We start from the raw sequence: 26,149 nt of genomic DNA on the forward strand, positions 1-26,149 counted from the left end.
CAAAGTATTTCTTTATTTTAAAGGCAAAGATCCTTCTCTTGAGCTGATCATCCCAATGGCCCTGCCTCCTAATAATATCAACTTGGGGGTTAAGATTTCAATACATTTGATACAGCAAATTAAACTACCACTAAAGGAAAGTTGGTTCAAGTCTTAGCTACTCCACTTCTGATCAGGCTTCCTGCTAATGCACCTGGGAAGGCAGCTTAAGATGGCCCAAGTATTTGGATCCCTTCTACCCAGGTGGGAAACCTGGATGGAGTTCCTGGTCTTGGCTTTAGCCTGGCGCAGCCTCAACTGGCGCAGGCATTGGGGAGTTAACAGCAGATGAAAGACCTCCTGTGTGTCACTCTGCCTTTCAAACAAATTATTTTTTAAAAAGATTTAAACTTGCGAATTTTAGATGAATATAAACATTCAGTCCATTGCCAGATCATTGGTAAAAGAAAAGTGATGGCAAGTATTTATGGTTAAAGTCTTTTTTTTTTTTTTTTTAAGATTTATTTATTTGAGAGGCAGAGTTACAGATAAAAAAAGGCAAAAACAGAGAGAGAGGTCTTCCGTCTGCTGGATCACTCCTCAAATGGCCACAATGGCTAGAGCTGTGCTGAACTGAAGCCAGGAGCCTCTTCCTGGTCTTCCATATGGGTGCAGAGGCCCAAGCACTTGGGCCATCTTCCACTCCTTTTCCAGGCCATAAGCAGAGAGCTGGATTGGAAGAGGAGCAGCCAGGACACGAATTGGTGCCCATATGGGATGCTGGCACCACAGGCGGAGGCTTAGCCTACTACGCCACAGCCCTGGTCCCATTTTTTTGGTTTTTGTTTTGTTTTTTAAGATTTGATTTGTTAGGCCGGCGCCGTGGCTCACTAGGCTAAGCCTCCGCCTGCAGCGCTGGCACCCTGGGTTCTAGTCCCGGTTGGGGAGCCAGATTCTGTCCCAGTTGCTCCTCTTCCATTCCAGCACTCTGCTGTGGCCCGGGAAGGCAGTGGAGGATGGCCCAAGTGCTTGGGCCCTGCACCCGCATGGGAGACCAGGAGAAGCACCTGGCTCCTGGCTTTGGATCGGTGCAGTGCGCCAGCTGTAGCAGCCATTTGGAGGGTGAACCAACGGAAAGAAGACCTTTCTCTCTGTCTCTCTCTCTCTCACTGTTTAACTCTGCCTGCAAAAAAAAAAAAAAAAAAAAAAATTGATTTGTTTAAAAGACAGAATTACAGAGAGGGAGATCTTCCATCTGCTGGTTCATTTCCCAGATGGCCGCAATGGCCAGCTCTGGGCCAGGCCGAAGACCGGAGACAGGAACTTCATCTGGGTCTCCCACATGGGTCTAGGGGCCCAACGACTTGGACCATCTTCCACTGTTTTTCCCAGGCCATTAGCAGGGAGCTGGATTGGAAGTAGAGCAGTTACAGCCTGAACCCCTTGATCACACAGGATGTTGGTGTTGTAGGTGGCGGCTTAACCCACTGTGCCACAATGGCACCTCTGAACATTGATTCTTAACTGTTAAGAATGTGGTATGGAAGAGGTGGGCATTGTGGCATAGCAGGTTAAGCCTTAAAGATTTTTCTCAAAGCATAAACTTTTGGCAAGTCGGAAGGTTTTTTGCATCTTCTCTTTCCTGGTGTGTCTCTTACCTGAGTTGAGAGGCTCTGCCAGGAGCTTGTGTAGAATTAGGGAGTCAGCTGATGGCATGTTTCACTCTTGGCTCTGTTGTAGAGTGATCTTGTAGGTTCAGTTTCCAGTTAGGATTACCATGCAGAAGTACCTCTTAACACAAGTCTTTCTGTCTTGCTACACAACTTCCACAGCATCTGTTACTGCTGATCCTATCATGGTGTGATGACCAAATTGGGGTCTACTCTGCCACACCATAAGCTCCAAACTAAACTACATTTTTGCTCCACCTCTCACAGTGTCACTAGTCCATGACAGTCAATAAGACAAGACATAATGAGAGAGTGTAGTCTCCAGAGCTCCATGTCGCTTGTGGGATTGAGTGTGTGTCTGAGAGTTTTTAGTAGGAAGTAATCTCCTGCGGAGTCTTGAGCCCTAGTGACCTGGTGGTTCTGCTTGATGCAGTCTTGCCCCTCAGTCAGAAATGATAATGCGGGGCTGGCGCTGAGGCATAGCAGGTTAACACCCTGGCCTGAAGCGCCAGCATCCCACATGGGTGCCGGTTCTAGTCTCAGCTGCTCCTCTTCTGATCCAGCTCTCTGCTGTGGCCTGGGAAAACAGTAGAAGACACCCCAAGTCCTTGGGCCCCTGCACCCATGTGGGAGACCCGGAAGAATCTCCTGGCTCCTGGCTTCAGATCGGCACAGCTCTGGCTGTTGCAGCCAATTGGGGAGTGAACCATTTGATGGAAGACCTCTCTCTCTCTCCCTCTCTGCCTCTCCTCTCTCTGTGTAACTCTAACTTTCAAATAAAATAAATAAATCTTTAACAAAACAAAAAAAAAGATAATAAGGCAAGCAACTAGTATCCTCTCTGCAGTCCCCAAAGCCTTGGGCTGCAGGGTCTCCAGCCCTGAGCAAAACCTGACCATCTCTCCCTTGTTCTCCACAGGCTGTGGGCCCGGCCTGTTGGCAGATGCCAAGATGCGGGTATTTGAACGTTCAGTATATTTTGGTGATTCCTGCCAAGATGTTCTTAGCATGCTCGGCTCTCCACACAAGGTTTTCTATAAATCTGAAGACAAGGTAGGGGAAATGTGTCTACAGAACAAATAGGTTGTGTGTGTGTGTGTTTTTCCTAATCAACAATAATTTAGCATTGAGTAAATGTAAACCATTGCTATTTTCCCTTAAAATCTGTTCTTCTTAAAATTGATGTGAAGTAATTGAGAATTCTTTTCTGACCCCTCTTGGTCAAATCACCCAGCCTCTGTTCCCACCTGTCGCGGCTGCCTTTGCTTGGAGACCAAGCCCAGTCTCCAGTCCATGGAAGCTGGTGTGCACATTATTTTTTGCAGCTTCAAGTTTTCCAAATAACTTACTGAGTCAAGAACTATATTAAGGGGTTGGACTTTAATTTATTCTTATTTTTCCCAACAGATGAAAATTCATTCTCCTTCCCCTCATAAGCAAGTTCCATCTAAGTGCAATGACTACTTTTTTAACTATTTCACTCTCGGAGTGGTAAGTTGGAGTTTTAATTTCTGCTGGGCAAGGGGCGTCTCTGTAGACCTGAGTGTACACATGCAGCTATAACTGTTCTGGGGCACTGGGGAAACTGGAGTGTGGCTTTGCCCAGTGTGTTTTGCATTGGCTCTGGCACTCTGAAGTAGACCTTCCCTGCTGCCCGCATCGCTGGGAAACACAGGTTCCCTGTTGTCGCGATTTCTTTTCTGAGGGGAGATATGGAGGCTGTAGAAACCACTCAGGCTAAGATGTTTTGAGGATTTCCCTTTCAGTAAAGCACTGGAGTCTGAAAAAGGCCCAGGCTGTTTTTAGAGGACTGCCCAGGGGCATTACTGTGGACCCAGGGTGCTGGGTGGAGCTGGCTGTCACTCTCAGTGCTGGTGGGTAGACTCATGGATGCGAAATGGTTGTGTCAGCACCAGCAGGAAATATCACAGGGCTGGCCTAGAATATAGGTCATCTAACCTTTGAGCCTTCCAGGTTCTAAAGTCCTGAGGCAGCAAAGGGTGGATCAGAGAGAGGGAGTAATAGACAGGGTGGGAGAGACCAAGCACGAGCCAGGAGTAGTTGAGGACCCACTATGGGATCATAAACTCCTGGGGTAGGGTGGTGGCAGGAGGGAATGGTGCTGTTATAGGTGGGCCTGAGTTCAAGAGCCAGTGACAACTGACGGCAGGCAAGATGGAGAGAATTGGCAGATTCTTGCCCTTATTTGGCTGTTGGTACCAGGGCAGAGTCAGAGGTAACCCTGGACTCACAGGCCTGAACAGCAGGCAGAATATGAAGCTGAGAAAGTGTTCAGTGGACAACATCAAATCTAGGTTAGAGTCTTTAGAGAGCTCAGGCTGGAATTCCATTTCCAGGGCTTGCTGACTCCCACAGGAGGGGCTGGCGGGAACGCTTCCCCTTACATGTTTCAATCCCAAGCAGTGGCCGTCGTGGGCCCTGTGCCTGCCAGGTCTAGAGGGTTGGGCCCCTGCCCTGCCTCAGTAACATTCCCTACTTGAGCACCTTCTTTTCTATCCCAGGACATCCTGTTTGATGCAAATACACACAAAGTGAAGAAGTTTGTCCTGCACACCAATTACCCTGGACATTATAATTTTAACATGTGAGTACACTGATCTGAAAGGGAGCTTGTGCTCTGTGTGCTCACTAAGGTGTTTATACCTGAATTCTCACTAACGCATGGAAGTGACTGCTCTCTGTGTTCCTCGCATAACATCCAGTCTGTCCATTTTTGCTCATTTTACAAATGGGGAAATAAGTAAGGAAACCTTGATGCTTTATCCAAAGTGATTCAGACTCCAGGGCTATACCTTTTTCTGTTTGACTTCAGTGCCTGAATCTTGCCACTGTCAGGAACCCAGGGCCAGGACTGGGCTGGGATGCAGGAATGGTCAGGTCTCCCAGGAGGCCCTGCCTTTACCTCTCTGCCTTTTCTCTAGCTATCACCGCTGTGAGTTCAAGATCCCACTAGCCATAAAGAAAGGTGAGTAGTGACTGCCCTCAGGGTAAGGGGCCTCTGAGTCAGTTTCCCACTCTGAGAAGTGAGAAGGATCCATGCAGAGAGGGCGGCAGTGCTCCGGTTTGCAGAGCCTTTACCTGCCTGCTTCTGTCATAGCCTCAGCTCCTGGGATGGCCTCCTTGTCTGGAAATTGCATTATCTGGAGGCCCTCAAGGGCTTTTCCTAGCATCACAGATGGGATTGCTGGCCTCTGAAGGGAACTGTCCAGTGCTTGCTGCCCATACTTAGAGGTTTTGGTCACTGCCGGTTGGTGTGGCTCACACATGACTGACTTCCCTTCACCCATCCAGCCTTTCCACCCTAGAGCTCCAAAATGGGCTGTGTGTACTCTACGTACTTGACCTCTTGTGCAACAAGTGGCCGGGGTCAGACCTAGGGTTGGGCCAGTCACCAACTCACCCTATGTGCTCTTTTCAGAAAATGCAGATGATCAGACAGAAACGTGTACAACCTACAGCAAGGTGAGCACCTGTTTTCCTACCTGGCTCAGCCAGAGGATGAGGTGGGCAGTCTGAGGCCATGTCCTCTGGGTCAGTCCATGCTCGTAGGCATGTTCAGGTCCTGGTTAACACCCTGTGCCTCTTGTCTCTCCTGTAGTGGGACAACATCCAGGAGCTCCTGGGTCACCCTGTGGAGAAGCCTGTTGTCCTGCACAGGTGAGTGAGAAGTTGCTTCTGACCAATAGGGACTGGTTGCCCTTCCTGCTTGGCCTCGGCCTTGGCCTCCATCTTCCCCTCTAACTTTGGCTTTTCTGGCCTCAGGTCCTCCTCTCCAAACAACACCAACCCATTTGGCTCCACATTCTGCTTCGGCCTTCAGCGTATGATCTTTGAGGTAAGCCCAGAGGCCTGGAAAGAAGCTGCTGAGGGTGGTGGTCGAGGCAGAGGCAGACAGCAATTGAGGGAAGCGGAGGAGAACCCAGTTGCTGTGCTGGGCAGATTACTCTTTCCCCAGCAACCCTGTCTGCTGAGCACGTGGCCTGGCCTGTGTCCAGCGAGAGGCAACAGGGGTTCCTTTAGTGTAGCATAGCAGGGAAGGGAACCACGGGACCAGTGAGGCCCAGCCCTGTCGCGATGGGAGATGGCGGCTCGGACGACCCTGCAGACATGGGGAAAGTGGCTGCCCGTGTTTTCCCTCTGGGTGCCATACCTTCAGTGGGCCCTTTGCAGTTCCTATGGCGAAGGCTGTGTATCCCATGAGGAACAGGCAAGTTCATGGCCAGAGTGGCCCCTAGGTGGAAGGGTCAGGAAGCCCAGCCTTGGTGTGCAGGTGGGCTGCTCACACAGCTTCCAACCTCTGTGCATGGGCTCTGCCTCCGTCCCTCTACCTGTGCCCCTTGCTTCACTGGCCTTCTCTCACACCAGGTCATGCAGAACAACCACATTGCCTCAGTGACGCTGTATGGCCCCCCCAGGCCTGGTGCCCACCTGAGAACAGCGGAGCTCCCCTAGGGACGTCAACCCCATGCCTCTCTGCCCCGTGGAAATGCGCATCGCATCCTGCTCAGCAGGCCTCTGTGTGCCACACTGTGGGTTTTCTTGGCCGCTTTGCCAGTGTTGAAGGGCTGTTGGATGTTCGGAGGTGGGGCTTGGGCTGGGTGTTCTGCGTGGGGTGAGGATTCCAGATTTGCCTCTGTGCGTCCTCAGCCTGCTGGCACCGGCAGGGGACACAGACTGCAAAGAGAAGCACAAACTTTGAGCCTTGATACCTGGACCCAGGAGCTCTTGACTAATGCGCAAGGAGGCAGGATGTGTCAACACCTGTCCCACACGCATTGGGAGAACTTGGGGCTCTTTCTGTGGCTGAGGACAGGGTCCTGCCTTTGGCCCCACATTGCCACGTGACCCGTAAGGCAGGCAGGTGTGTGTGTCCATTGTACTCGGTTGCAACGTTTGCACTACATCCACTTTAGTTACTTGATGAGCTGGCTATGGCCAAAGTGGCCCACCCCCCTTCCCTGTTCCTTTCTTGCACGCTCTCCCTGCCAGGCCCAGTAGGCACAGCCAACTGGTTGAAACACAGCTTTCTACTGCCTAGCTCTGTGCCCAGGCCTGGCTCTCACTCTTGAGCCAGCTCTCAAGGTCGCCTATGCCTCCAGTCTGCCCCAGCCCGGCTGGCAGGGGTGCATGTCTCCATCCTGTTTGCCTCTTTTATTTAATGCCAAAGTTTTAGCCAAAGACATCTTCCTTCTGTTGTCTCAGCATTCTGCTCTGCACTGCGGGCCGGCCCCTGCCCCAACAGTGGGCACTGTCCCCTAGCCAGGCCCAGGGCTCACGGGCTCTGGGCGCCCAAGGCAGGCTGGGCCGCTCGGTCTCATCACGGATCTTGCTAACAGAAAGCAGCATAGATGTGCTTTAAAAATATTAATCCTTTTGAAAAGAATTGAGAAGAGAAATGTATAATTTTATCCCATTTTTAATATTTTGGTCTAGCAACTTGTGATACATAGATGACAATTTTGTGAGTTTTTCAAATGTGTGTACAGATTTTTTGTAAATATGACTTTTGTAATTAACTCATGTACAGCCTCATCCTGTATAGTTCAATGAAGAATGTGCAGGGGACCTGCCCCAAGCTCCTAGGTGGTTCCTTGGCCTACAGCCAAGCTTGTGTGGCGCTCCCATGACTGGTGTCTTCCCATTTGGACTGTGGCCTGGCCAGTGATCCCTGCATACCCCACTGTCAGGAGCAGCCAGGACTGTTCCCGTCCTCCTGGAGTGGGGACCCTTCCTCATCCCTGCATCCCCTCTCCAATAAAGCACCTGTGCTCTCAGCAGCGGCCTGCCACGTGCTGTTGCTGGGATGTTTCTACTAAAGTAAGCAGGGGTGTTGGCTGGTTGGTTTGTTTCTGAGGATGGCGGGGGGGGGGGGGGGGGGGCTCCAGTAAGAGGCTGGTGCAGATGTGTGGCTGTGTGAGCTGGGGAGACTTCAGGAGAAACCAACACTCAGTTGTCCCTGTCTGGGGCCCCACCCTGTGTGTCGCAGCCAGACCTTATGTCCAGAAGGGGTTGGCCCTAGGAAAGCAGATCCCAAAGAGCTGGACAGGGCTGGGAACCCAATGTGGAGGGGCAGGTGGGGAGCAGAGACTACTTCAGACAGAGCTGTGGCAGAAGGCCTGCCAGGTTACCCTCCCCCTCCCCCGGGGGCTGGCTTGAGGAAGGAGACCTGCCTGCGCCTGCATTCCCCTGTGCGAAGCAGGGAGTGACAGGATTCCGCGAGCCCCGCCGCCCCTAGCTGACACACACCGATCTGCTGCTAGGAGGGCCAGAAACATCCACTGCTCCAGGACCTGCTGGGCACAAGATAGACCGCCACCACCTCAGCTCAGGCTACCGCAGGGAAGCGAGTCTGAGCACTTTGGTGTGAGCCAGCCGAAGCCAAATCCAAACTCCCTTCTGCTGTGCGGAGGAAGCACAAGGACCACGGTCATCTGCCCAGCAGATCCTTCTCGCTGTCTCCTGGGCCTGCTAGGAGTCCCACCGGAACGGGCCCGCAGCAGCAGGCTGAGGGCGCGCGCAGGCCGGCCCGTGTGGCCCGTGCAGCAGGTGCCACATAAGCCAGATGTCGGCGGCGGAGAGCCCATGCACTACAACCAGCTCGCGGTAAAAGCAGGGATCGAAGGTGCGGAGGTGGGGCGCCGCCGAAGGCTGGGGGATGCCAAAGGTGCGGAAAGCAGGGTGCGGCTCGGGTGTGAGCCGCAGACGCTGCAGGCACATGCCCAGGAAGACGTCATCGATGGGGAAGAGCTCGACCTGCGCGCAGGCGCCAGCTAGACGACGCAAAGTGGCCCCCGAAAGCACAAAGCCGCCGCCGCCTGCATAAGCCGGGTACGCGGCCAGGCCGTACACCGCCTCAGGGATGTAGTACTTGCTGGCCCGCACGCGGATTGGCCGCGCTTGCACAATCACATCACCCGCAAGCAGGTCCTGCCCTGGATCCCGTGTCTCCAGGAACTCCAGCAGGTTCCCCACGTGCACGAACACATCGGCGTCGCCCTTAAAAACAAAGCGCACCTCGGGGCAGAAGGCCGAGGCCCAGGACAGAAAGTGGATCTCCTTGAGCGTTAGATTGAAGAAAGTGTCATCAAAGGCCCAGAGCAGGATGTCCGCATACACCCGGCTCTCGGCGTGGAGCAGGGCGTGCCAGTGCATCTGCGTGCCTGCCCCCTCCGCGCCTGCGCCCCTGGGCACGCCCAGCAAGAACACACGGCGCACGAGCGCCCCCCGCACGCGCCCCTCAGCGCCCCACGTCTGGCGCACGGCTTGGCGCCGTTCGAAGTCGGCCGCCACGGACTTGACGGCTATGAGCAGGTCGGGTGGGCCCCCGGGGGCGCCCTCTCCCCGGCACTTGTGCGGCTGGTTGATGAGCAGCGGAAAGCGCCGCTGGTCCTTGGCACGCAAGTAGCGGCCAAAGTCAAAGGGTCCCGTGGCCGTGGGTGGCGGCGGCGTGTCCCCCTCGTAGGCCGGCGGGGCTGCATCCGTGTCTGGGTCTGCGGCCTGGAACGCGCGGGGCCCCAGAGTGGCCCTTGACGCCGCCCTGCCTGGCGCCCGCGGCGCACTCGTCGTCGTCAGGGCCGTACCATCATGCTGAGCGTAGAGCAGGAGGCCCAGCGTGGCGCCGAGCAGCAGCGTGAGCAACGCGTCCCGGCGGAGGCGCAGCCGCCGCCACCGCATGTCCGCGCGGCCGGCGCCCGCCCTTCGAAGGGTCGCAGTCCCCGGCCGCGAGGCGGTGGCTGCCGGCAGGGCCCCCAGCCCCGCCTTCGGGGGGTGGGGGGACGCAGGAGGCCACGCCCCGGGGGTCTCGCTACCGGCCGTTCATTCCACTCGGGTCGTCCGCCGCCTCCTCCTCCCGGCCCTGACGCACCCGCCGGGGTGGGCAGCCTGAAGGGACGAGAAGTGACCCCTTGTGGCCAACTCCAGCCAGCTCAGCTCCGGCCAGGGATGGTGTCCCAAGGCCGGGCAGAGAAACTCGGGGCTTCGGCTCCATCCCTTCCCACTACCCCCGCACAGAGACCGAACTCCCTGCCACCTCCCCGACCCCCAACGTCGGTTCCTGGGATCCCGGCACTCACGCTCGGCCCTCGGGAGCGGCGCGGACACCGGGGCCTCAGGGGCTCAGCACAAGGTCCCAAGGGCGGCCATGGACGGGGCCTGGGCCAAATGCAGCGTTGGCAGGAAGGGGGGCCGGGACCGTGCCACGTGACCCTCCAGCGGTGCGCGCCCGGACATCTGCCGCTCAGCCCCGCCCCGGGCGCCGTCTCCGAGGGGGGACTCGCGGGGAAGGCGGGTGTCGCCACTGGCTCAGCCCCCAGATCTGCCTGGCAGCGGCTTGGCCAGGAATGTCTCCTAGTCTGCGGAGGGGGTCGGGGCCGGGTCCTGGGCATCCATCATCCTGCCCTGCTGCTCCGAGCGCCTCTCCTCTGCAGCCCTGGTTCCACCCGGATGGGCCCGTCAACGGCCTCTGGGACCCATGGCTGCCTCCCTAGTCCTGGCCCTGCCGTCCCCCACCCCATAAACGCGCCGGAGCGCGCGCGGACAAGGTAGTTCATCCAGTGCTCACAACAAAGCTGCCGGCAGCTCTCACTGCTCCAGTCCAGATGGGGTCACGGCTTCCCCGCAGCGCCCAGGGTCACAGCAGGAACACGTACTGCCCCCACGACTTACGGAATTCAGAGCAGGGGTCTGTCCTTTGTCCTTCCCTGCCTCATCCACCCACTGGACCCTGAACAGGGGGCCGACTGTGTCTGCTCTAATTTCACAGGCAAGCGCTTGAGCCTGTCTCCCAGGAACTACTAACCGGTAAGGATGTGGAGGCCCTGGTCCCCAGCACAGCCTCCCGGGGGTAGAAAGCGCCGTGCCTGCACTCTGGCATGCCCTATGGGGCCGGCAGGGGTGGCAGAGCTTGGGCAAGCTTCTGGAGTAGGCCACGGAGCAGAGGTTTGCTCAGGGTCCCAGAAGGCCAGAGGATGCCTCGGAGATTGAGAGCCGAGTCCTTGCCTCGCTCTGCTACCAGCTCTCCCTGGAACTCGGGGTCTCTGGAGCCCAGGACACCGACACCACCACCCCGAGTCAAGCTGCTGGGACCAGCAAGGCTACTCGGCACCTCCCTCTGATGACTCCTTCCCACAAAACTCTCCCTTGAGAAGCAAACCTCCATCCAGAGCCCTCCACTCCCTTTCCCCTGTGCCCCCCTCCCCCTCCGGTGCTAGGGCTTCAGGTTGCCCCCCACCCCCAGTAACCTCCCTGTCACCAAGCGCAGTGGCTGCTCCTCAGCCTTGACTGATCTGCAGCGTCCAGTGCCCCTGTGAAGGACTTCCCCGACTTCCAGATCCCCTGGTTCTCCTCCTTCCTCTGGGCTGGTCCCTTTCTTTTAATATTTATTTAAGAGGCAAAGAGACAGAAATCTCTATCTGCCACCCACTGGTTGGCTCCCCAAATGCAACAGTGGGGGATGAGCCAGGCTGAAGCCAAGAGCTTGGAGCTCAATCTGGGTCTCCCATGGGTGTGGCAAGGACCCAGCTGCTTCAGCCATCACCTGCTGCCTCCCAGGGTCTTCGTGAGAAGCTGGGTTGAGACACAGCAGGTTAAGTCACTGCCTGTGACGCTGGCATCCCATATGAGCACCAGTGTGAGTCCCAGCTGCTCCACTTCCAATCCAGCTCCCTACGAATGCGCCTGGGAAAGCTGTGGAAGATGGCCCAAGTCCTGGGGCCCCTGCACCCAGCTGGGAGACTCAGATGGAGCTCCCGGCTCCTGGCTTCTGCCTGGCCCAGTCCAGAACGCTGCAGCCATTTGGGGAGTGAACCAGTGGATGGAGCATCAAGATACTTCCCTTGTGCCCTCTCTGCTTTGCTGTCATTCTGCCTTTCAAATAAATCTTGAAAGAAAGAAAGAACGGAAAAGGGAAGTAGGGAGGGAGAGGAGGGGGAGGGAAGGAGGGAGGGAGGGGGAGGAAGGGAGGGGAAGGAGGAAGGAGTTGAAATTGGGAGCTGGGACCCAAACCCAGGAACTCCAGGGGGGTGAAGCCATCTTAACTGCTCTGCCAAATGTCCATCCCATGGCCTAGTCCCTGTGGCCACCCCGCCCACGCTCCCAGTCTTTACCCTTGACCCCTCATCCAGCTGCCCTCCCACTCCCTCCTCGGCGATCCTGCAGGGCCACCATGCCTAGCAGGTCCACACAGAGCAAGCGTTTCCTCCCCAGAGCCTCCAGCCCAGCAGCTAGAGGCAGAAATTTCCAGGTCCTCTGTCACCCCATGGCGCACCCAGGGCCACTGGGCCTGCTGCTCTCTGACCGCTCCCCTCCATCCTTGCTGTGCCCCACCCTGGGCCACCATCCCCCATGGCCCTGCCTCCCAGAGGCATCCTATCAGCCGCATTATACAACCCAAGCTCCATCAAAGGGCTCATCAGACCCCATGCTGTCCGCCTGCCCCACAGGTCTCAGCAAGTCCACCCGCCCCTGAGCCAGCCATTCTAAACCTCCTGGTCCCTCCCTCTCACCTTGGCCAAGACCAGAGTCCTGCCCTCACTCCCTGCCACCCCTACCCACACATGTCTTCCAGGAAGCCCAGCGCCCTCCTTGGTGTTTCCACAAGGCCTGGTTTTGTCCTTACACTTTATTACCGTGGCTCAGCATTCAGGGTCCCACCCTGAGTGTGTGCTGCAGGCAGGCAAGACTGGTGCTTCTGCCACACCCAGGTGCTTCGTGCCAGGAGCCTCTCTTCCGGGGTGGGAGAGGGAGAAGCTGACTTCGGCGCCACTCCCCCCAGCTCTAGGGTAGGGTTCCCAAAGGCGCACCCCCGGCTCTATCCCAGAGCTGGGACAGAATCCCCAAAGGCGCACCGCACCCCCAGCTCTATCCCAGAGCTGGGGCAGAACCCCCAAAGGAGCGCCCCCAGCTCTACCCCAGAGCTGGGGCAGAACCCCCAAGGGAGCGCCCCCAGCGAACTTGGCTCCTGGGAAAGGCAGTCAGCTCTGCCGAGAGGAAAGCACAGTTTAAGCTGATCGCAGCGTCCCGTGGATGGACAGGGGGTCAGCGGTAGCAGCAGAAGGGCCCGGACGGTCATCCAGGGGCTCCAGACCCGGGCCGGGAAGCCGGCCCCTTCCTCCCGGGCGGGGCCTAATTCAGGCCCAGCAGGTCCTCTGCCAGGCTGGTGAGCTCGTTCTCCTCCAGCGCCTCCACCAGACGCTGCAGCGTGGCGCGGCGGCCCTCGGCCTGCACGAAGCGCTGCAGCAGCTGGAAGGCCTGCTCGTACAGCCCGTCGCGCTCGTACTCGTAGGCCAGCGAGTCCAGCACGGGGTCGCGCAGTGCCCGGCAGCCGCGCTGCAGCGAGCGCCCCACCTTGCGCCACTTGAGGCCCACGGAACGCGCGAACGTCTGCTGGTCCTGCAGGCTCAGCGGCCGGTTCACTGCGGAGAGCATGAGGAAGGAGGTGCGCGCGGGAACTCCAGAGCCCGTACCCTCCCAGCGACGCCCGGCCCAGTCCTCGCCCCTCGCCCAGCTCCGTACCCTTGGCAACCCTGCCTCTGCCTCACCTACGGGCTGACCCTGGAACAGAAAAGTGTGGACAGGTGCCGGCGGCGACGGCTTCTCTTCCGACGGAGAGGGGACCAGAGGCTGCGAGGGGGCCAGCGCAACCCCCACGCCGCCACCCTGACCCTCGGGGCTGCACGTCAGGTTCCGGAGCGCATCCTCCAGCTCCGCGAGCTCCTCATCCCGGAGCCGGTCGGGCTAGGGGACGGAGGGCGCCATCAGTGGTGGTCTCCAGACGAAGCCCGCTCCCACCGCCCCCAAGCCTGACCGCAGCCCGGCCGCACCTTCTGAGCTAAGATGCAGCTCAAACAGCGCTCCTCATCCGTCAGCCAAGCGTCCAGCAGCTCTGAGCCCGCGCGCAGCTCCAGCCGCAGGGGCAACGAGTGCCGCCGGAGCGCCGCCGCCAAGCGCCTCTGCAGAGCGACGCGCAGCGCCCCCTCGCGGTAGGCGTGGAGGAAGCGGCCGCAGGGTTGGCGCCCACTGAAACGCAGCTGCACGACCAGCTGCGGATCGCTGCGATGGATCTTGAGCATTTGCACCACGTCTGGGCTCCCGCCGCTCTCTGCAGAGGCGGGCAGTCAGGTGCATGACGGTCGCCAAACCGGAGGAAGGGCGAAACCCATGGCCAGACACCCGTCCCCATCCTGGGAGCTGGCTGGGGTGCAGGATGACCCCAGAGTACCCAAAAGGCAACCAAAACAGAGATGCAAAGAGCAGCTTAGAAAGAAGCCAGGACCTATCACAGAGAGCACTCCAAGCCAGAGTGGGTGTCAGCCCCTATGCCTAAAGCCCCACGTAAGAAGGGAGGGGCTCTGCCCCACAGCAAAGGCCTGCGTGCCCTGGGCAGCCAAGCCTACTTAGGGGCAGATCAGGAGACGGAAAACGGTTTCTGCTCTTCCGCCTCCACCACGTGCGGCTCCTATTGACCTGGAAGAGGGGCTCTTGCCACTCTGGGGCTGCAGGTCAGATCCCCCAACTGACCTCAGGTCTCTGCTCTGAGATGGAAAAGGGGGACCTCACATGGTAGGCATTTGGGAGGGGTCTTGGGCAAGAAGTGCTGCAGTGAGAGGAAAAGAGAGAGAGAGAGAGAGAAAGAGAGAGAGAGGGCAATTAGTACAAAGGAGTGAGCCGGCTGGCGTGAGCGGGCATCACACAGCAGGACGTTAGCCTACAAATAGGAAGGTGGTGCTCAGATACATGCGCCTGCACTCCAAGGATACACATGCCGGACACAGAAAAGACAAAGCCTAGGCAGCCAGGGGTCGTAGCGCCCCACTCCCACCCCATCATCATCATCAAAGCTTTTCCCTAAAGAGGGTAAGCGCAGGCCCATCAAGGAGAGGCAGTGGGACCCTAGCCTGGGCCCCAACCCCAGGCCCCCTTTCCTTCCCCGTGCCTGCCCACCCACGCACCTGCTAAGGCACTTCTCAGAGCCCTGTACACCGCCACCTTCTGCTGGGGCTGTGCGTAGACATCCGACAGGACCACCGTGTCCAGCGAGGATTCCACAAACAGGTAGGCGCTGCCCACCCACTCTTCGCACCCATTTGGCCCCGCTGCCATCTTGCCCCCTGGAGAGGTAGACAAAAGCCCAGGTCACCTCCAGCCCAGAAGACAACTCTCCTGTCCCGTGTGGTCCAGTTGGCCCCCCACAGCAGCCCCGGCCAGCTGGTGTACTTGAGGGGTGAAGTTCACCACCTGCCAGGCCTGGGCCTCTGGCCCAGCCTCGTAGCAGGGACTGTGCCTACGCTGCCTTGTCAGAGAGAGTACCCAGGGTCACAGCGACACAAGCACAGAGCCATTCTCACTGCCCCACTGGCCAGTGTGGCTCTCACCATAGTGGACAGGAGACATCTTCACTCTGGACAATGCCCAGGCCTCAAAGCGAACCAGACCTACGGCCTGGCCTTGCGTTTGGCTTACACGCGAGCTCCCGGGGCCTTCCCTCAAGTCCCCTCACCTGCACTTAACCCCCCTCAGCTGCGCTTCACAAGGCCGCCTGCATCCACGCACGTCCCCCTCCACAGTCCTGACTGCCCACTGCCGGGAGGACGTCCCAGCCCCTTTCACACCACGGGACTGCTGGCTCCAGGTTCCGGCAATGATGAGTCCGGGCTGGGAACAGGGCTCAGGCTGGGCCAATCGGAATGCATCCTGCAACTCCCGCGGAACCCAGGGGAAAGAGGCACGCACCTTTTCCGGCCTCCGGGCTGAGCCAGAGAGGGGGGTGGGTTTCCTTGGCCACTGCCCAAGAAGGGCCTTGCTAAGAACGAAACTGACACAGACGGAAGCAGGGCCAGCAAAGTGCGCTCCTCCCCTCACTGTGCTCCGGGGCCAGCCGTCCCTGCAGCCACCGCGCTTCTCCACTATGCGAGCTACATCAACCCTTTTTGCTATAAAGCTCCTGTGTCATCAACTCACACGGTTCCAGTAGAGATTCCTTCCATGTCCACGCAGAACCAGGCCCCCCGCACCCCCTCCATCCACCTCCTGTCAAAAGCCTCGCCCTAGACCTGGGGGGACAGGGGCCCAGCCAGGGAACCACTGAGCTTCCGCACAGCGGCCTCCAGTGGCTGTCCCGGGAGGCAGCAACGGGGGAACGGCCCGGTTTCTTCCTCTCCCGGTCACTTTTCCAAGACACAGGAGCTACAGACACCCCCGCCCCCATGTTCCCCTCTCAGCCACTGCTTTACAATATTTACATATGGTCAGGAGAGGCTCTGCACCAGGCAGATGGGTGGCCCCACCTGGCACCTATTTACCCTGGAATGGGGTGCCAGGAGGACCCCAAGACCCTGGCCAGGGACACTGTTGAGAGGGAGTTAGAATCCTGAGCGCCAAGGCTGGGACCGTCACTGGCCTGGGCCCCCTCTGCTTCGCCCAGACCCTGGCAAAGGAAGTGATGCCCGGTGAAGGCCCTACCCTGGGTCTAACATGGGCGGCACACCTGGGGGAGACCCTCCCCACCACCAACCTTCTCACGTAAAACACTATGTGTTCATCCAAAAACGTCTGAAAATTCACAGGAAGCCAGCATTGTGTTTATCTCAGCAGGACTGGGGAAGGGTGGGGTTGGGCTGGATGTTAAATGTTCTTTGTATTTAGCAATACTTTCTACCTTATAGAAAATAGACATGTTTCCTTTGTATTAAACACAGCAAATAAAAGTGTCTTTCTAAACTAACCAACAACCAGGAGACCACAAACGGGGCGGATGGTGGAAGGAAGCCAGCCAAGGAGTTGAGAGGGGAGGCGGGGGCCGAGCTGGAGCCGCCCTCCAGACCCTGAATGTGGGGGCTGTCCATGTGGACACAGCCCCCGGGGTAGGGGCAGGGACCGAGAGAGGCCAGAGTCTGCCCACCAGGCCTGCGGGGTGTGGGTGTGCTCCCTCCCGCGCACCAGCACTGGACAGATGGGAATGTGTGGGGTCAGTTAAGGGAGTGGAGGAGAGGCCGGAGGCCCTGGCCTCCAGGCCCTCCTCGGGAAGCCCCGCACCCCACCCACGCGGGCTCCGCCCCTCCTGGGGCCGGGCTGAGGCTCCCAGCTGAGTCCGGAGAACGCTCAATGGGACACGCGGACGCCAACCAGGAACACCGCCCCTATCAAGGACCACGCGGCACACAGGGCCCCACTAACACCTAGGGGTCCGTAGGCAGCCCCGCCTCTGGCTGCGTGGCCGCAGCGGCCTGCAGACCGGTCCAGGCGCCGAAAGCCTCGACGCCCGCCGCCCGGTGCGCGCGCCCGCTCCCCCGCAGCTCCGCTCCCGGCCCCGCAAGGTCACCCTCCCGCGGGGGTTTCGTCCGCAAGGGGTCTCGGCTCACGGAACTGTTCAGAACCAGGCCCGCCACCCGTCCAAAGCCCTTAGTTGGGACAAAGAACCCGACCGAGTCAAGTTCCGTACCCCTCCCCTGCCCCCCACGGAGACTGGCCACGCAGCTTGCCGTGGCAGCGGCGGGACACGCGTGCCGCGCCACGCTCTGCTTGCGCCCCTCCCGCACCAGCGAGCCCCCCCAACCCTCAGCACTAACCTGGCTGCCTCGGCGGGGCCCGACCGCCCACGCCAGCCAGGCTCGGCTCCACTCCGACGCTTCCGGGTGTGCGCCGAGGCGCCGGGGCGGTGCCCCAGGCCGGGCCGCCCCGTCCGCCCGCGCGCCCCGCCCTCCCGGCTCCCTGCGGCTCCTTCCCGCCCCGCCGCCCTCCGCGGCCAGTCCCCTGCCCCTGGGCAGAGCCCATCTGGTCCGCTGAGCAGGTAAGACGCCGGAGCCCGAGCTTAGAAGGCAGCAAGAGTCGCCCGTGGGAGGGGACTTTGGGGGCTGGCGGGGCTCAGAGGCAGGCCAGAGGGCCCAACGTGGGAAGTGTCAGTCGTCCTCCGCGTGGAAAAAGAGGGATCGACGAGAGGGCGCCCCCTGGGGATCCGACGGGGGATCCGGCCTGATACTTTCCCATTTCTGCTACTCCCTGCCACGGCCCCAGGAATCTGAAGCCCCAAGGTGCATGTGGCACAAATTTCAGGAGAGAAGGCTAGCTTGAAAGAGGTGAGAAAATTAACCGGCCAACGGTGTGACAGGTGTGTACGCAAACCTTCCGGCGTCCCTCCGGGCGCCGGAGCCTCATCTTCCCGGGCCGGCTGGAGGAAGCGCCCCCGACACCTCCCCGGCGAGGCGGAGCTGGACAGAAACCTCCCCTCCCTGAGCGGATCCAGCTGTTGCAACCCCGCTTCCGGATTGGCTCCTGGTCCCTGACAATTAAAAGGTCTTTGCTGATGCTCCCGCCTTATTAACCCTGTAGCCACTCTCTAGTAACCAGCGGGGACGGAACAGGGGTTTCTCAACTGGGAACCTGTGATGTCATCCAGGGCTTGTTGAAATTCAAGTTCCTAGGCCTTCCCCCTCCCAGAGGTGGAGCGGTGGAGTTTGCATTGTGAGCCCGCCTCTGGGTGATTCTGAAGCCTCGCGCTCAGTGACTCCCCGGCCCAAGCAGCGTTCCCGGATCAGTCTGAGCAGGGTCATGGGGTGGTGTAAGCGAGCAAGGGCCCCAGCAGGTGCCCTCTACCCTCCCAGGGAAAGACTTGTGCAGCTTCCCACGTAGGTCATAATTGCCATGGGTTTGTTCAACAAGTGAGGGAATAAAGGAGAACCAGAGACTGGCATTCAGAGCCCAACTGCAGGAGCCTGAGCCCTGTACAGTCAGGTGGGACCCCAGGCTTGGCTTAAACCCCAGCTCTGCCATTGCTGTCTTGAAAGTCTTTATCCTGTAGCAGCCCCCTGGGCCACAAGCACTCCACCAGGCTCCAGTGTTCCCTCAACATTGTGATTTCCTGAGCCCAGGGACATCTGCGCCCCCTCTCTCCGGGCCCCCCAGAGCTGTCACGGGGAGCAGAGGAGCCCCCACACACACACCTCGAGGTGCGGGATGGCCGAACCCAAAGAACAGCTGCCGGAGGAGGTGCTGGCCCTCATCTTCCGCCACCTGCCGCTAAGGGACCGTGCCGCTGCCGCCCAGGTCTGCAGAGCCTGGGCCGCTGCCGCCACCTGCAGCTCGGTGTGGCACCACACAAACATCAGGTGAGCCTCCGGCAGCTGCGGGGGGGGGGGGGGGGTGTTGGGATGCAGTGGTCGCCCATGTTAAGACGCACGATAGCATGTCTTGAACTCCTGTCCTGAACTAACCCTTGTTCTCAGGGCCTTAATATGAACTCATTCAATCCTACAGTAACTTGGAGTGCTAGCTAGGCAGTAATCGTGCTCTCCACTGCCCAGACAGAATTCTAAGGCAGATGGACGGTCACTTCCCCTAGAACAGGAGGCGAGGAATTGGCAGAGGCAGGAATTGAACCCAGGAGTCTGGAGGCCACGCCTACTTAGAGACAGCCGAAAAAGCCAGTTCCTAAAATATCCTTGGCTCTTCGCGCTAGGGTTTCAACATCCCGGAAGTCTTCTAAAGGGATGGGATGGGAGTTCCCTCCTACCGTCGGCGGCTGCCTTGGGGCAGGTGGCCGGGTGCAGTCAGACGCAGGTGTGTGCAATTAGTGGGTAGACGCGGGGATGGGTAAGACAGGCTTCTCCCCTGATCGCGGGGACGTCGCCGACTCCCCCTCTGCACCGCTCTAACCCCAAGCTGCCACTGGGAGCTGGAAGGCGTGCTGCGCTCCTACGTGTTCGCCTGCCTGGACCACGTTCACGATCTCCGGCTGGACTTCGAGCCCTCCAGGAAGCCGAGCCGCTCAGCAGCCGTAGAGCTGCTGACGGCGCTGGCGGGCCGTGCCCCCGGGCTGCGGAGCTTGTGCCTGGAGTGTCACGGCGAGAAGCCGCTCTTCGACGCTGGCCGCGACGTCCTGGGCGCCGTGCACGCCGTCTGCGGGGCCGCCCGCGAGCTGCGCCACCTCGACCTGCGCGGCTTGCCCTTCACGCTAGACGACGGGCTGGTGCTGCAGGCGGCGCACGGCTGTCCCGAGCTCCACAGCCTTTTCTTGGACAACCGTACACTGGTAGGCAGCGTGGAGCCCAGCTCGGTGCTGCAGCTGCTGGAGGCCTGCCCGCGCCTGCGCGCCCTCGGGCTGCACCTGGCCAGTCTGTCGCGCGCCGCCCTCGAAGCGCTAGCCGCTCCCAACCGCGCGCCTTTCGCGCTTCTCGCCCTGCGATGCGCGTGCCCTGAGGATGCACGCGCATCCCCGCTGCCCGATGAAGTCTGGGCTGCCGTGCGCCGACGCCACCCTGGGCTGGCCGTGGAGCTGGAACTGGAGCCGGCGCTGCCTGAGGAGAGCGTCACGCGCATCCTGCAGCCATCAGTGCCCGTGGCCGCGCTGCGCCTCAACCTCTCGGGCGACACCGTAGGCCCCGTGCGCTTTGCCGCGCACCACTACGCGAAAACCCTGCGCGAGCTGGAGGTGCGCGCCGCCGCCTCGGCAGCGCTGGACCAGGCGCTGGAGGAGCTGGCGGCGCGCTGCGCGGACCTGTGCGAGGCGCACTGCTTCTGCGTGGTGAGACCCTCCGTGCTGGACGCCTTCCGCGCGCACTGCCCGCGCCTGCGCAGCTACACCCTCAAACTGAAGCGCGAGCCACACCCCTGGCGGCCCACGCTTGTGGCGTGATGGGGCACCCCCCACGCCCGCAGACCGAAGCCTTCAGGGACGCCGGCTGGGGATGCCCGGGCGCACCCCAGTTGCTAGCCCTTTCCTTCGGAATTCTGTTTCCTGCTGACCCTCAGGGGATTGGGGCCTGTGGGATGGCACCCAGTCCCGGGTGCTCTGAGCCCACTCGGCGCTCTCAGCCCGGGCCGATTGCCGCTGTCCTGGGCTCCTACTGGGCTCATCCATCCCATCGTTCTGCGGACTGCCAGCTCTGCGCCCAGGCGTGGGGGGAGGGAGGGAGGGCCTCGGCAGGGGCCGGGCCTCCAGGCTGAGAGCGAAATAAACAGATCCTGCAGTCTCGCCGCGTCCTGTGAAAGGCCGGGCGGGCGAGCTCCGAGGGGGGCGGGCAGGGAACGCACAAAATCCAGCAGAGCGGGCCCGGCAGAGGTGGGAGGGGTCGAGACTCCCGGGTCGGTCCCTGGAATGGCAATGCCCCGGGGACCAGGCGAAGGGAGGCTGGAGTCCCCGTCCCGCACCGTATCTGCTCGCCCTGCCCCATGGCTTCCTTGAGCCCACGGACATCGCCTTTTAGAACGTTCCCCTGCAGGCTGGGCCGCCCACGGGCCACTTCTCCCAAGGAACTAAGGAGGGGCACAGAGGGAAGGTGAAGGGTGAGACTCGAACCCAGGTCTCCCTCCCCGGGCACACCTCGGGTCCCGCCAGCCCTTCTGTCTGCGGGTGCCCGGCCGCTGTCCGAGCCCCGCCCCGCGGGTTCGCACGTGGCCCCCGCCTGACCCGGCGCCTGGGGGCGGAGTAGGGCGGGGCAGGAGGCAAACGCAGCACTTTCCGCGGCTTTGACAAGCCCGCAGCGGCCGGCCCCAGCGCTGAGCGGGGCCGAGACTGCGCCATGCAGGAAGCGCCAGCCGCTCTGCCCACGGAGCCAGGCCCCAGCCCCGTGCCTGCCTTTCTCGGCAAGCTATGGGCGCTGGTGGGCGACCCAGGCACCGACCACCTGATCCGCTGGAGCCCGGTGAGGGCTGGGGCCCCTGGATTCCCCCAGTGGTCCCCGGGGTCCCTCCACGTCAGTGAACACCCACGCCCACCCAGCCCCCTCCTGGGCTTGGGCTGCGGGCCCCTCGATCCCGCCGTCCAGGAGGGGGTGTGAGCGATGGGGTGAGGCAGCTTCCTCTGGGGTTTAGGAAGGGTCAGGACCTCTTGGAGATCCTTTGTTTCTCAGCCCACCCCATGCGACAAACCGGGAAACAGGCCAGGAGAAGGGAAGGGCCGGCTCTGGCTTTCGGCTCGGGATCACATTGCGGGTGGGAGACTTGTCCAGGGAGGGAACCCGGGTCCACCTTTGCTCCTCCTGAGAGCTGAACAGAGGTTGGGTCGGGCTAGGAGCCGGGACTCACTGGGGTCCCCCAGCCTCGGCCTCAGAGCTGGTTCTGGCCTGGCTCTATCCTCTGTCCCCTGAGCTGCAAACCCAGATCCTAGGGTGACTGTGAGTGGGCGCCCTGGTCAGAGCGCGGGCCTGGGGTGGGAGGGCGCCGGCTCACCGCGTCTCTTCACCCGCACGGTGGGCGGGGGGCATTCTCGGTAGAGCGGGACCAGTTTTCTTGTAAGCGACCAGAGCCGCTTCGCCAAGGAAGTGTTGCCCCAGTATTTCAAGCACAGCAACATGGCGAGCTTTGTGCGCCAACTCAACATGTGTGAGTGCCTAGGGCAGGGGCAGGGGGCAGGGGGCGGGGGCGGGGTGGGTGCCCGGTGCGGGACGTGGGCTGACTCACGCCCCCCGCCCCACTTCGCAGACGGTTTTCGCAAGGTGGTGAGCATCGAGCAGGGTGGCCTGCTCAGGCCAGAGCGCGACCACGTCGAGTTCCAGCACCCGAGTTTCATGCGCGGCCGCGAGCAGCTCCTGGAACGCGTACGACGCAAGGTGGGGGCGGCCGGTGGAAACCTGCAGACCCGAGGCGGGGACCTGGGGCCGTCCACCCTGTTCAATGCCACCCTCCCACCGACACACACACCGGTGCTTCTGCCTGCAGGTGCCCGCGCTGCGCTGCGACGACAGCCGCTGGCGCCCCGAGGACCTGGGCCGGCTGCTGGGCGAGGTGCAGGCTTTGCGGGGAGTGCAGGAGAGCACGGAGGCGCGGCTGCGGGAGCTCAGGCAGTGCGGGGGACACGAAGGCTGGGCGGGGGTTCTGGGTGAGAGGATCCTGGTCCCCGGGGGTTTCTGAACAGCCCCTTACTTTCTTGGGCGTTGGTGTCTCCATCCTGACGAGAGGCCAGCTATGGAGTTCAGGTCCATCACCTTGGGTGGTCCCTCGGGTGCTAGCCTCGCCATTTGGTGGGGGTGGTGGTGAGAGGGGTGACTTGGCGAACTCGCAGAGGCCTCAGCACTCTCCCACCCCTTCCCCAGGCAGAACGAGATCTTATGGCGGGAGGTGGTGACACTGCGGCAGAGCCACGGCCAGCAGCACCGGGTCATCGGCAAGGTGTTCCTCGCCCCCCCCCCCATCTCGCTTCTCCCTCCGCCTCCTGGACACTCTCCCCTCCTGCCAGTACCCCAGTACCTAAGTTATCCCACCCGAGCCCATCTGAGTTCTTGCTAGGGTAGGGGTGGGCGAGGTATGAATTAACTCTTTGCTTTCTCTTCAGCTGATCCAGTGCCTCTTTGGGCCACTTCAGGCAGGGCCCAGCAATGCAGGAGCCAAGAGAAAGCTGTGAGTGAGCAAGCCAGGGATGCTGGGACACACCACCTACTTCAGGACCCCCCTCCCCAGGCTCCCTGCCGGAACATCCCCTTCTACCGGAAGTCCCCCCAGCTCCACCACCAAGGCCCCCCACTCCCAGATGCCCAGGATGGTATCCCCAAATTCTGCCCCCAGCAGCCCCTCCCCTCCCCCTTGAAGTATGCCAGCAGCAGAGGGCCAGGGGCTCAGACCACACTCCCTCCCTCCCCTCTCCACCCCCAAAGGGCCCCCATCTCTGGGGGGGAGCCCCTTCCACCTCCAGCATGTGACTGATGCCCTGGCAACAGGCCTCAGCTCTGCTGACTTGGCTGCTGGGGCCTGAGGGAGGGAGGGAGGGAAGTGCAGGCTGAGGCACAGGGGAGCTGACCCTGCCTACCCCTGCCTGTGCCCGGGTCACCCTGCACAGGTCCCTGATGCTGGATGAGGGGAGCTCCTGCCCAACGCCCACCAAGTTCAACACCTGCCCCCTTGCTGGTGCCCTCCTGCAGGACCCCTACTTTATCCAGTCGGTAGGTTCTCTTCTCCCCTCCCCTAGGGCCCAGTGGGGTGGATGGAGAGCCTTTTCCTTCCCCCCACTCCCAAAAAAAGAGAAGATGGAGGCCAGGCTTCACCCCCAACCTGACCTGGGCTCCCCAGCATGGCCTGAGCGGTCCTCCTCAAACATTTTCCCTTAGACGTGGTCCAGGTGGGCTCTGGTTAGCCTCTGGCTCTCCCTGTGGCTGGAGGTCAAGGGCTGGGTCTAGTCTTCTCCTTACAGCCCCTCCCAGAGGCTGCCCTGGGCCTCAGCCCTCACAGGGCCAGGGGCCCCATCATCTCTGACATTCCAGAAGACTCCCCATCCCCTGAAGGGCCCAGGCTGTCTCCCCCCAGTGGTGGCACGAGGTAAGGGGCTCGGGGCTGCCCTGGGGTGAGGGGAGCTTGGAAGGGGAGGGCCTGGCAGCCCAGGTGGCTGTGAGGGTAGGGGGAGAGGTCAGTGCCAGGGTCTGGTTGAAGCTTTTCTCCGGTGCAGGGAGAAGGGCCTGGCACTGCTCAAAGAAGAGCCGGCCAGTCCAGGGGGGGATGGCGAGGCCGGGCTGGCCCTGGCCCCAAACGAGTGTGACTTCTGCGTGACAGCCCCCCCACCGCTGCCTGTGGCTGTGGTGCAGGCCATCCTGGAAGGGAAAGGGAGCTTCAGCCCAGAGGGGCCCAGGAATGCCCAACAGCCTGAACCAAGGGGTCCCAGGGAGGTACCCGACAGGTGAGCAGAGCCCATTCTTGACTGGCAGCCACCTCTGCAGGTGGACCAGCACTAGTGAGGCAGGCCCAGCTGCCCGGCTGGGTCTGGCCCTTCATGGCGGAGGGGGAGAGTGGGCAGTGGGATTTCAGATACTGACCTGATTCCACCCAGAGTGCTCCCTGGAGCACCAGCATCAGGGCTCATAGCAGGAACTCCCGGGCAGGTCACTCAGCATCTCTGTGGTAGGACCCAGAAATCTGCATGTAAACGAGCTCACTGAAATCACTGTAAAATACACGATAGTTTAAGAACCATTGGTACTGACACTGGCGCAGGGAGGAGATGCCTCCCAAGCCCCCAGCTCCACAGTCCAAACCTCAGGTCCCAGGTGGGAAGCCCTCTTATGGGGGGAGGGGCAGCCTAGCATTTTCTAGATGTTGGGGAATTTCATTCCTGATGCTTCGATTCCTTAGGAACCTAATAGGGGGTGGGCACTGCAGGGCAATAGCAATTCTCTGTGCACAGGGGGCCTCTGGGCCTGGAGAGGGGGGACAGGAGCCCAGAGAGTCTGCTGCCTCCGATGCTGCTCAGGGCCCCTCCTGAAGGTGTGGAGCCTGCAGGGCCCCTGGATGTGAGTACCCCTTTGGCTGGGGCATGGGCAGGAGAACCGCCAGGGCCCAGCTGTCTGGGCAGCACGGGGAGGGCACCACTGACCTGGTGCTCTCCCCAGGTGCTGGGCCCCAGCCTCCAAGGCAGAGAATGGACCCTGATGGACTTAGACATGGAGCTGTCCCTGGTAAGATGAGGGAGGGGATGGTAGGGGTCTGGGGTTGTGGACTCTCACCCTTTGGTCCGTGCTGTTTTGTGAGCCGAAGCCATATCGGCAGAGGCCTGCCCGGGGCTGGGAGTCCCCAGCTCTCCCCCTCAGCCACTGGCTCCCTGCCCAGCTACCTCCTGGGGTTCTCTTATAGATGCAGCCGTTGGTTCCAGAGAGGGGTGAGAGTGAGCTGGCAGTAAAGGGATTAAGTTCTCCAGGCCCAGGTAATGTGGTGACTCAGGACCTGGGGGAGGCCATGACTGAGCAAGTTACCATGATGGGGGGCGGGGGTGTTCTGCAGGGAAGCCCCCCAGCTTGGTCCAGCCGGCCCCTCACCATGGCGGGAGAGGAGGAGGTTAGGGATGTTTCCTCCTCACTGAGCGGTAGGAAGGGCAACCCTTCCTGGCTGCTAAGCACAAACCCACTCTTCCCAGGGAAGGACCCTACGCTGGGGGCCCCACTCCTGCTGGACGTCCAAGCGGCCCTGGGAGGCCCAGCCCTCGGCTTGCCTGGGGCCTTAACCATTTACAGCACCCCTGAGAGCAGGGCCTCCTACCTGGGCCCCGGGGCCAGTCCTTCCCCTTGAAACCTGCAAGCAAATGAAGCCACGCTGGCTGAGGGACCAGTCCACAGCGGCACACCCCTCTCGGCTTCCCGGCGCCCCCTGGCGGGGGGTGAGTGAACCCCCTCTCCTTGACTCCGCGGCCTCTCTCCAGTACCCTGATGAGCCCTGCACATAAATTGCATTTTTTTCTGTGTTTCTGCTCTCTTTTCTCCGTCGACCAGGGAGGGAGCACAGGTGTCCCGGGGATGGAAGGGGAACTTTGCATTCGTAAAACCGTCCAGGTGCTAGGGCTTCAATGGAAGAATCTCCAGAGAGTCGTGGTACTTGGGAAGTGGGGAGGGGGCCAACCCTCTTACTTAGCCGGGATCCAGGGCTCACGCGTGGCCCCTGCAACCTCTGGGACGCACCCTGCCCGGCGATGCAGCGCTCTGTGACCACGAGTCGGTCGGTCCGCTTCTCTGAGCCTCGTCTGGGACAAGCAGAGAGGAGGGAGAGGTCGATGAGAGGAGAGCTGTGAAGCGCCC

General features: G+C 60.7%; 5 protein-coding genes across 21 annotated transcripts in view; 3 read left to right on the forward strand and 2 right to left on the reverse strand.

The window, feature by feature from the left end:
- PHAF1 (phagosome assembly factor 1) overlaps positions 1-7,451 on the forward strand; it is a 31,228-nt gene extending 23,777 nt beyond the window's left edge. For all 3 annotated transcript variants that reach the window (XM_062177764.1, XM_062177766.1, XM_062177767.1), the window contains 8 exons: positions 2,569-2,702; positions 3,057-3,140; positions 4,172-4,254; positions 4,592-4,635; positions 5,089-5,132; positions 5,269-5,327; positions 5,433-5,505; positions 6,036-7,451. In XM_062177764.1, coding sequence (XP_062033748.1) covers positions 2,569-2,702; positions 3,057-3,140; positions 4,172-4,254; positions 4,592-4,635; positions 5,089-5,132; positions 5,269-5,327; positions 5,433-5,505; positions 6,036-6,122 — 608 coding nt within the window. In that variant the 3' untranslated portion in view covers positions 6,123-7,451. The remainder of the gene's footprint in view (positions 1-2,568; positions 2,703-3,056; positions 3,141-4,171; positions 4,255-4,591; positions 4,636-5,088; positions 5,133-5,268; positions 5,328-5,432; positions 5,506-6,035) is intronic.
- A 29-nt stretch (positions 7,452-7,480) lies between these two features.
- B3GNT9 (UDP-GlcNAc:betaGal beta-1,3-N-acetylglucosaminyltransferase 9) lies at positions 7,481-9,344 on the reverse strand. The gene has a single exon (XM_062177768.1). The coding sequence runs from the start codon at positions 9,342-9,344 to the stop codon at positions 8,139-8,141; it is 1,206 nt and encodes a 401-aa protein (XP_062033752.1). The 3' UTR covers positions 7,481-8,138.
- Positions 9,345-12,273: 2,929 nt separating this feature from the next.
- Positions 12,274-26,094, reverse strand: TRADD (TNFRSF1A associated via death domain). Of its 3 annotated transcripts, XM_062177873.1 has the most exons (6): positions 25,982-26,094; positions 24,401-24,480; positions 14,618-14,776; positions 13,490-13,767; positions 13,208-13,403; positions 12,274-13,081 (listed from the first exon to the last, which is right to left on the reverse strand). In XM_062177873.1, exons 2-6 carry the CDS (start codon positions 24,435-24,437, stop codon positions 12,792-12,794), a joined length of 960 nt encoding a protein of 319 aa, XP_062033857.1. In that variant the 5' UTR covers positions 24,438-24,480; positions 25,982-26,094; the 3' UTR covers positions 12,274-12,791. The 3 variants fall into 3 exon arrangements, with proteins under 3 accessions (XP_062033857.1, XP_062033859.1, XP_062033858.1); XM_062177875.1 differs by lacking the exons at positions 24,401-24,480; positions 25,982-26,094 and adding an exon at positions 17,787-17,866; XM_062177874.1 differs by lacking the exons at positions 24,401-24,480; positions 25,982-26,094 and adding an exon at positions 17,234-17,316.
- On the forward strand, positions 17,373-20,616 carry FBXL8 (F-box and leucine rich repeat protein 8). 11 transcript variants are annotated; one of them, XM_062177866.1, is made up of 4 exons: positions 17,375-17,454; positions 17,679-17,740; positions 18,533-18,769; positions 19,323-20,616. In XM_062177866.1, exons 3-4 carry the CDS (start codon positions 18,618-18,620, stop codon positions 20,293-20,295), a joined length of 1,125 nt encoding a protein of 374 aa, XP_062033850.1. In that variant the 5' UTR covers positions 17,375-17,454; positions 17,679-17,740; positions 18,533-18,617; the 3' UTR covers positions 20,296-20,616. The 11 variants fall into 11 exon arrangements, with proteins under 11 accessions (XP_062033849.1, XP_062033848.1, XP_062033851.1 ...); XM_062177870.1 differs by having other exon boundaries at positions 18,567-18,769; XM_062177865.1 differs by having other exon boundaries at positions 17,373-17,740; positions 18,528-18,769.
- HSF4 (heat shock transcription factor 4) lies at positions 21,174-25,810 on the forward strand. 3 transcript variants are annotated; one of them, XM_062177860.1, is made up of 13 exons: positions 21,174-21,304; positions 21,875-21,983; positions 22,083-22,210; positions 22,320-22,444; positions 22,694-22,769; positions 22,933-22,997; positions 23,434-23,536; positions 23,771-23,909; positions 24,141-24,264; positions 24,769-24,874; positions 24,974-25,039; positions 25,215-25,284; positions 25,495-25,810. In XM_062177860.1, the coding sequence occupies exons 1-13, from the start codon at positions 21,182-21,184 to the stop codon at positions 25,644-25,646; spliced, it is 1,386 nt and encodes a 461-aa protein (XP_062033844.1). In that variant the 5' UTR covers positions 21,174-21,181; the 3' UTR covers positions 25,647-25,810. The 3 variants fall into 3 exon arrangements, with proteins under 3 accessions (XP_062033844.1, XP_062033842.1, XP_062033843.1); XM_062177858.1 differs by having other exon boundaries at positions 23,785-23,909; positions 24,037-24,264; XM_062177859.1 differs by lacking the exon at positions 24,141-24,264 and having other exon boundaries at positions 23,785-23,909.
- Positions 26,095-26,149: the final 55 nt, after the last annotated feature.

This window comes from Lepus europaeus, chromosome 19 (assembly GCF_033115175.1).
Source record: "Lepus europaeus isolate LE1 chromosome 19, mLepTim1.pri, whole genome shotgun sequence".
Lineage (NCBI taxonomy): Eukaryota > Metazoa > Chordata > Mammalia > Lagomorpha > Leporidae > Lepus > Lepus europaeus.